The sequence below is a fragment of the Pinus tabuliformis genome, chromosome 4_2 (genome assembly GCF_031772625.1).
Source record: "Pinus tabuliformis cultivar Carrire ecotype Pingquan chromosome 4_2, CPIR1, whole genome shotgun sequence".
Lineage (NCBI taxonomy): Eukaryota > Viridiplantae > Streptophyta > Pinopsida > Pinales > Pinaceae > Pinus > Pinus tabuliformis.
The window spans coordinates 1,183,013,480-1,183,023,224 of NC_142304.1; the positions used below are offsets into that span (position 1 = coordinate 1,183,013,480).

The 9,745-nt window shown below is 37.8% G+C and overlaps 1 protein-coding gene across 1 annotated transcript; it reads right to left on the minus strand.

The window, feature by feature from the left end:
- Nucleotides 1–4,388: 4,388 nt before the first annotated feature.
- Nucleotides 4,389–7,836, minus strand: LOC149173896 (uncharacterized). The gene is made up of 2 exons (XM_089428033.1): nucleotides 4,976–7,836; nucleotides 4,389–4,866 (listed from the first exon to the last, which is right to left on the minus strand). The coding sequence occupies exons 1-2, from the start codon at nucleotides 7,734–7,736 to the stop codon at nucleotides 4,418–4,420; spliced, it is 3,210 nt and encodes a 1,069-aa protein (XP_089284159.1). The 5' UTR covers nucleotides 7,737–7,836; the 3' UTR covers nucleotides 4,389–4,417.
- Between the last annotated feature and the right edge of the window lie 1,909 nt (nucleotides 7,837–9,745).

Here is a 9,745-nt window from a genome sequence, read left to right on the forward strand (position 1 = left end):
TCTGGCTGACTCGCAACAGTGAGTCCACTCTATCACGCAGCGGCGTCTTCCTCGGCAGTTCCGGCTTCCTGCGGCCTCCTCAACAGTCCCGACCTCTTTTACAGTGCCCTCCGACCTCCTCGACAGTCCCGACCGCCTCTCTTTGCATGGAGCAGCGATCCACTTCACAATTCTCAATCACGCGACAGCAACAACTCCCGAGGCCTCCTGGCAATCTAAGCGACTTCTTCCTCCCGAAGCGGAAGGATATTCATTTCTGTGCAGGCACCAGCTTGGACCAGCTGCCAACACGGATCTGCTGCACCACGCTGCCTCCACACAATTTTCTTATTTCACAACCCCTCTGATGCGCAACCCGAACGATCCCTCTGATGAGCAATTGTAAATTTTAATCGCTGCGGATCGAATTTCATCTCAGAACAGCTGGATCAAATCCTCCTGCAATGAGAGATGGGAAATTTGGCGTTTATCTTACATGGAGAAGCAGAGAAGCCATCAAATCCAGCTACGAGCAGCAGAGTTGGATTATTTATTTATCAATGAGTGAACCAGCCAATCACCTCTTAGTCACTGGATCTCTACAGCATTCGAGTCACACCCTTGGCAGTATCCCTATTCAAAAGACTCACTCAAATTTAATGTTGTAGCAGCATCAGCCATTGCGCGTGAGCACCACAGATTCACTGAAACCGCAGGCTTTGGGCCTGATTCGCTGCCCACCACAAGAGAGAAACACGGAGCAATTTTTTAACCTGGACGCTCAGCTAAATCTGGCCTCCTCGTGGCTCCTCGGCAGCTCTCCAGCTACGAATCAACTGCCAACACACTCCTCCGATCAGTACAATAAAAAAATTCGGCCTCATCCACGGCCTCCTACACGCCAGATCTCCTCAATCACGGAGACAGTCACCGCCAACAGCAATTTTTCAAAACACACAGTCGTCGCTCTTATACACTACAGTCTCGCGAATATCGGCGCATTTAGCCTCCAATCCAATCGACGATTTGGCCTCAGTCGCCCTCTTTCAAATCAGCGTACAGGTCTCTTAGTCTTGTAGCTTAAGGTGTCGGTCACCGGTTCGATCCACGTCCTCTCCTCCTAACAAGCAGCTGTTACATAGGTTTAACATCCAGATGCACCTCCTCACAACACAGGTTCAGATCTAGCTCTGATACCATGATAAGAAATGCAGAAGACAGAAGTTTGGATCAAGCACACGGGAGCTCACAGGTGCAGATCATCAGGAGCTCCCACCAGCAAATGCATTGGCTCAGTATTATTCATTAATCATCAGGAATTAAATAGATACATAGGCAAAAACAGATTCCTAATTAATAGGAACTGAATGTCAAATAAAGAGCAAATCATAACTAAGTAACCTATTCTCCATTAATTTCTAACAAGCTCTTCACAGTCGTCTGCGGTCCCTAATTCCCAATGCTTGGCCAAGAGCCATCGCGAATAGCCTCTGACATATGGTGGACTATGGCGCCCTCGTTGCCGAAAAAATATTGCAAGCTTTTGTTCCCAGTGATGGAAAAGTTTCCAGGACAGAATCACACCAAATTTGTAGACAGCGACATGCGAGACCAGAGGTACATCCCTTCCCTGAATTGGAAAGAGGGGTGTCAACTGTGCCTTACAGGTGGGTGAAATTAGAAGAATACTAGCCTTTGTGGAAGCCAGCAGACAGAAAATTTTGTGGACAGGGTTCGATCCCTCACAGCCCATTTGTTAGCTCCGTGGAAGCCAGCAGACAGAAAGTTTTGTGGACAGGGTTCGATCCCTCACAGCCGTTATGTTAGCTCTGATAACAGTTGATGGGATCAGAGGTAGAAGCACAGAGAGACACAGCAGAGAGCACAGACAAATGGAGAACAAGACAGAGGTCACAAATAAGAATGGAGAACACACAATATAAGTTTTTCATTACTGAAAGGCCTGGCCTTGGGCTTGCTTTATAGATGACCACATGGCTTGCTTTATAGATGAGCATAGAGCTGATAAGAATAAGAATAAGAATTAGCTAGATGTAAAATTTATGTGTAGTAGGTTCGGCTGCAAACAGCCATAACTTTCGGCGTAAGCAGCGCTCGGCTGAGGACAGCAAAGTGACGCAGAAAAATTCAATTCCACTTCACATTTAACAACAATCACCATTTTTGTTACATCTTCATCTTTGAAACCTCATCCTCTTTGTTACATGCATTGTGATCATAGTTCGAGGAAGGCTTTACAACCTGTAGCATCTTATGTAACAATTGCCCAAATTCCGCAAGACCGACTTGAATATTAACATTGAAAGAGTATTGTTGAGCAGACAATTTTGGCTTCAAACAGAGTCCCAAGATCTCTGGATTAGAAGAGGAAATGGAACACCCACTCAATTGTCATCTCCTTGAGTTGATCATGATGGTTTTCGACAGAGAACTAGAAGTACATAAAAATAAAATTCCCTGCCTCTGTTCAATACGCGGTCTTGGCAAATGAAATGCGTGGTCTCCCATTTTTTAATGGAGAAATTCTGCAATTTTTTTATATGTCACCTGTAGCATGCATTGCCGCGGAAAATAAAGGTGAGATCGAAAATATGCTTATTCCCATGAGGTTTTCCTTTTAGCGTCGAAATCCTTTTTTGGCTTCATTTCCAAATCACTTTACGTTTGGCTTCTGTATCGCCCCTTGGAAGAACCAGCAAAATCCCTCAAATGGTGTGCAATTTTTCGAATCTGCCCGTTATGAAGACAATTGGGATCGCTCTGCAAAAAAAACCCATGTCGCGGGTTTTTAAATTTCTACTCCATTTGTTCAGAATGTTCATTTAAAACTCGCTGTCTGAATAACTCTGCGTTTTTTTAAAATGCTTCATTTTCCATGACAAGAAGTTCATCAATAATGCTATGATCCTTGTTTTAAATCTCAGTCAACAAAGCAGTCTCTACCACTGTACCTACAGCTTCAATAGAAGTATACCGACCCAATTTGAAATGACCAGAAATATTGACAACCTACAGTTGGACAGACTACACATTTGATAAGGAATAAAAGATCTTTTTGCAAGGGCAGGTTTATATTAAGCTGACAAGCAGGTTTTTGCAAGTGAATTTTTTTTTAATACAAGTTTGTCTAAGAGAAGTTTTGAAATTTCAGGCTTACAAGATTCAGTTACAACACCAGTCATGGTGCCCCTACGGCTGTCCATGGCCTCGTCCCTGCCATAATAGTGGCGAAAAACATTGAAACCACACACAGGCACAAAATCTATTATTATTTGTTCTTGGATTGGGTAATGCACAGAATCTGCCAAGTGATTTAGTAAATAGGTGGAGGCAATTAAGGAGAATCAAATCTCCTTCACAGTCCATACCTCTTATGTCATAAATTAGATCTGTTACATAGCACAGAATCTGCCAAGTGATTTAGTAAATAGGTGGAGGCAATTAACGAGAACCAAATGTGCTTCACAGTCCATACCTCTTATGTCATAAATGAGATCTGCTACATAGCATTAATTTCTTCAAGCAGTCAATTGGTTTGTGTGTATGTATCTCTACACTGACAGTAGCGGACCTTTAATGACACAAATCGTTAGTCAGAGGTCGAGTTATTTGTAGGAAATTCCTATTTCATAGACCATATAAAAGTAAATGCTGCCTGACATGCCAGGTATTTACCTTTCGCCCTCTGAGTGACAGCACGCTCATCAAGATAGCAGCCTCGAGAGAGAGGACGAAAGGTAAATACCTGGCATGTCAGGTAGCATTTACTTTTCTATGGTCTATTTCATAGGAGTCGCTGTTCTTTGTATATAGAAAATCATATGAAAATATTCAGATTTGATAGGTAGATTTGATAGGTGTATTGTTTAATAATTGTTATGAGATTGGCTAGCATATATATTTTTTATTTTTAAATTACATTAAATTAATTATTTAATGTAAATGAATAAATCAGAAAATAGAAATTAAAAATTAAAAAATTTTAACATTAATTTGTAATTTTCAAAATATTCAGTTTCATATTTTTTTTCAAAACTTTAAAATTAAAAGTCAAGTTTTTAAACCAAAAACCAAAATACAGGGTGCATTCATAGTGGATCTAACTTTGCTGTTCATGTTTGCATGTAATTAACAACCATTTATGCACAGTGAAGAAAAGAGACATAAGGTTCAAATTATTACATGGTTTAGCTACACAACTACCAATTTGTTACAATAGACTAAGATGTTTAAGAACTTTGATCTTCACAAATGTTGTTGAGAATAGTGCTAGTACTACCCAACAAATGTGTTATATTTTATTGGAATTTGGGAATAACATGTAATTAACAACAATTTATGTACAAAGAAGGAAATGGAAATAAGATTCAATTTACTTCATGGCTTAGCTACACAGCTACAAGTTTATTACAATAGACTAAGATGTTGAAGAACTTTGACCTTCACAAATGTTGTTGAGAGTAGTGCTTGTACTACCCAATAAATGTGTTATATTTGATTGCAATTTGGGAATGGCACCAGGGCTCGAAAAAGTGTCTCTGATGTTTTGCAGCATGCCTAGAATGACCATCATAGTAGGTCGTCCTTTAGGAGATTCATTTGTGCAAAGCAATCCCACATTTATTAATGAACTAAGACAATTGAGATTATTATCTTCCTCAGTACAACTACTTGTCCTCCTTAGTAAACCCAAGTCCACCACATCCATTAGTCGGTTTGGAAAACTGCTACCCACCCATTTTTGCAAGTTCATTCCTTCGACAAACATGTCGTGGGTGGGCTTCTTTCCAGTGAGCATTTCCAATAGCAGTATTCCATAACTATAAACATCACCATTTGTTGTGACTTGTCCACCCACTCCATATTCTGCATTCATAGATCACCATCTTAAGGTTTTTAATTCACAATGGTTAATAAAGATTTAGAAAAAAAAATCACAATATTAGTTAAATATGGTATGTAGTTTAAATAATACCTGGAGGAATGTAGCCTGTAGATCCTTTGAGTGCATTTGTGGAAGTGATATCCCCATCTTCATTATTTGCAAAACATACAGTAGCAATGCCAAAGTCTATTAAATATGCAGTCATATCTTCACCCAATAACACATTGTTGGGTTTCAAATCACAATGAATGACTTGCATAAAACAATGGTGATGGAGATATGTCATGCCTTGGGCGACATCTATTGCTATATTCAACCTTTGAATCAAATTCAAACCACTTTGTTCTCCATCATCGGGATATAACCACTTTTCTAAGCTTCCATTTGGCATTAATGGAAATATCAAAGCTTTGATTTGGAGATCTGAATAACAAGTTATGACCCGAATCAAATTTCGGTGTCTAACTCTACCCAAAACTTTGCACTCTTTATCAAAATTCTTTTGAGCCCCTTCATTTTGTAGATTGAGAAGCTTGACAGCAACCATTGTGCCATCATTCAAAATCCCTTTGTACACTTTTCCAAAACTACCAATTCCTAACAAGTTTGCATCACTAAATTCATTTGTTGCAATGGCGAGCTCTGCATAGGAGATTCTTCGATGCCCCACATTTAATGATGGACCAGTCTCTCTCTGAATATTTCTCCTACAATTCTTTCTCCACAATATTGCAAGAAACAAACACAACACAACAATTGCTACAACAACAACCGGTATGATAACTCTTTTGAGATTCAAAACACTTTTATGTTTATGAGCATAGCACGGTGGTAGATTTACCCAAGGTCCACATAGACCAAGATTTCCCATAAATGCTGTGGCGCCAATCTTTTTGAAAACTCCTTCTTTAGGGACTTCACCTGACAACTTGTTAAAAGAAAAATTCAAGTGCTGGAGCATTGTGAGATTTGCTAGTGATATAGGTATTCCACCTGACAAATTGTTGGAGGAGAGATCTAGGTCTTGAAGACTTAGAAGTTCACTGATTGACACTGGAATTGGACCTTCAAGTGCATTGTAAGAAAGATTCAGATATGCTACTTCTTTGCAGCTTCCGACGATACTTGGAATATAGCCAGTGATTTGATTTGCCGAAATATCTATGGCTTGAAGCTTATCGAACTTTCCTAGTTCTAAAGGCACATGGCCACTTAATAAATTGTTTGACAAGTTGAAATAAAAGGCTAAATTTGCAAGGCCTGCAAGCTCTTGAGGTATGTGCCCACTAAGCTGGTTGTATGATAGATCTAGCTCTAGTAAGTTCACACATTTCCCTATACTTGCAGGTATGTTTCCTGATAATTGGTTATGATTAAGATCTAAATATCTTAGTTGTTGGAGGTTGGCCATAGAATCAGGGATTTTTCCAGACAAATTATTTCCAAAGATATATAAGAGACCTAAACTCTTTAGCTGCCCAATTTCCATTAGGATGTTTCCTTGTAAATTATTGGAATTCAGGTATAACCTCTCCAACTTCTGAAGCATACTAACTGAAGAAGGGATTGACCCTGTAAAAGAATTACCTTCTAAACTAAGGAATGTTAAGCTACTTAAATTTCCAATAGCAGGAGGTATTTCTCCAGCTAATTCGTTGATACCCAAGTTTAAGTGGTAGAGTTTTGTAGAGAGGTGGCCTATAGAAAACGGCAATTGCCCAGTGAAGTTATTCTCAGATAAATCTACATATTGTAGATCGGAAAAGTTACTAAGAGCAGTAAGAATGGGGCATGTCGTGGTGTCGCCGCTAATCAGGCGATTGCCGTACAAGTTAACCAGCCGGAGATGTGTCAATTTACCCAACTCCATAGGCACTATTCCGCTGAGCTGGTCCCCTCCTAAATCGATCGATTGTAACTTGGTACAATTGAAGAGGGATGAAGGAACGCTGCCACTTAGCTGATTAGCACCCAGATAGAGTTCCTTTAACTGGGTGGTCTTCTTGGTACACAACTCCGACGGAATGTGGCCAACTAATTGGTTAATACCTATATCCAATGCTTCAAGATTGGTGCAGTTGGACAACGAAGACGGAATGCATCCCGTCAAATGGTTATCTTGCAGGTCAAGAAGGATGAGCTGGCTTAGCATACCCAATTCGGAAGGAACACTGCCGTGAAGGTTGTTGTAACTTAATTCTAAGTACTGCAAAGAGGATATGTTTCCCAAGCAGCGCGGGATTGTTCCCATCAAATTATTAGCTCCCAAGTACATGGTTATTAGGTTGGGGAGAAGGCATAGTTGTGGGGGAATGTTTCCTGTCAGATTGTTAATGGAGAGAGTCAAGTTCCGTAAACTGCGGCAGCTACCCAGAGTACGCGGAATGGAACCCTGGAGTTGATTGCCAGACAGGCGAAGCATGTTTAAGCGAAAGAGGGTTCCCAATTGATACGGAATGTGGCCGTCAAAACTGTTATTGTGAAGGTCGAGTACTGTAAGAAAGGAGAGATTGGCGAGAAGGGGAGAGATTGTACCTTGTAATCCCATGCTTGAAACATTGAGGGAAACGACTCTCTGTCTGCGCCTGCTGCATATGATACCCGTCCACTCGCAGAACGAAACATTCGGCATCCAAGACGTGGCTAAGGAGTGGGAGGGATCATATGTGATTGCAGACTTGAATGCAAGCAGAGCGTGTTGATCGGAAGCATTGGTGAGACGAGGAGGATGGTGAGGCAAATGGGCGATGGGTGTGGAAAAGACAAAAGGAGGATTGAGAAAGAGAATGGAATAAAAGAGGAGTAAGTGGCAGCACCAGAAAAGAGAAGGGACGTAACAGGTATCCATCATTTCCTTCTCTGAAACACGCACAACAATGACAATGCTTCAGAGAACCAAATTGTGATTGTTTATATAGACGCATAGATACATTTGTAACTTTGAAATTAGAATTCATAGAAATTCGAACTTGGAATAAAGTTGTCTCGAAATCGTCCAGTTCGTCGAAGTGTGGCACTGACTTGTAACAATGATGGTAAATACCCGCAAAAGTAGAATAAAATTAATCAAAATGCATACAGCACGGGAGTAAATTTAGTGACGAAAAGACCGACCTCAGATTAATTAAATCTTTCCGTCTGTTTGAAGTTTGAATAAACGAAAAAGCATTCTCATTTTCAAAAAGAAAGACCGCACTCAAGAGATTAATTAAATGTTGCCGTCTATTTGAAGTTTGAATAAATTAAAAAGAAAGACCGCACTCAAGAGATTAATTAAATGTTGCCGTCTCAGATTTCTGGATCAACAATGATGGTAAATTGTGATTTCTGGATCAACAATGATGGTAAATTAGAATTCATAGAAATTCGAACTTGGAATAAAGTTGTGCCTACTTTATTCCGTAGATACTGACTTATAAACAATGATGGTAAATACCCAGTTTCCGCAAAAGTAAGAAAGAATATCACTAATAAAATACCGCACTCACTAATAAAAAAGAAAGAATATCACAAATCAAAAAGAAAGGCCGCACTCACAAATAATTAAATCTTTCCGTCTGTTTGAAGTTTGACTAAACGAAAAAGCATTCTCATTTTCAAAAAGAAAGATCGCACTCACTCGGATTAATTATTAAATCTTGTCATCTTTTTGAAGTTTGAATAAACGAAAAAGCATTCTCATTTTAAAAAAGAAAGACCGCAGTCAAGAGATTAATTAAATCTTGCCGTCTGTTTGAAGTTCGAATAAATTAAAAAGCATTCTCAGAAGTCTTGCGGAGATCATCAGGTCTGTTAATTTGTTTTAAAAAAGAAAGACCGAAGTCAGGTTAATTAAATATTTCCGTTTGTTTGAAGTTGGAAGAAATGGCCCCATCCTAAGGAAATAAGGAAAAGAATAAGCTGTTTCTGATAAAATTAAACACAAAAGTATGGGTTGCACCGTCAGTGGGCAAGAATTAGTGAGCAAAAAGATTGCTTTCTAGGAAAATCAATTAGAAGTAATTTTATAGTTTTTTTGAAAAATCAATTAGAAGTAGACATTTATCAATTACATTAATAATTATTAGAGGTATAGTGTTAATTTGCTTATTAGAAAATGACTATTCATACTTATTAAAAACTATATAAATAAAAATAATAATAATCTTTATATATTTATATATATAAACATTTATATATTTAACAATAACAAAATTAACCTAATATAATAATAGTATACGATTATTACTAATAGTACTTATTTATTTCTCACCATTATCCTAATGATTAATATACATTTATTAACATATTAATATAACTATCAATATTCTTTATATATACTTAGATTATAATCACAATGTTAATAATATTGACCCATATATAAATAATATAGTATATTAATAATATTAATTATATTAGTAGAGATTAATTGTCCAATAATATTATAAACTCAAAGGATTAATATTATAAACCCAAGGGAACAATATTAAACCCTATGATTTATATTGTAAGCACAAATCATTATAAACTTTAGCATTAATATTATAAATCCAAGAGATTAAAAACCCTAGGATTAATATTATAAACCCTACAATTATAAACCTAAGAGATTAATATTTCAAATCGAAGGGATTAATATATAAACCCTATGATTATAAGCCTTAAGAGAATATTAAAACTTAAGATTAATAAAAAATAAACCCTTGGGAATAATAGACATGTTATAAACCCAAGGGATAAATATTATAAACTTTTAGGATTAGTAAATCCAATAGATTAATAAACTTACGGGATTAATATTAATATTAATATTATAAACCCTAAAATTATAAAATGCAATACTATAAACCTATTAAAAATCCAACATTTGAAACCCTTACA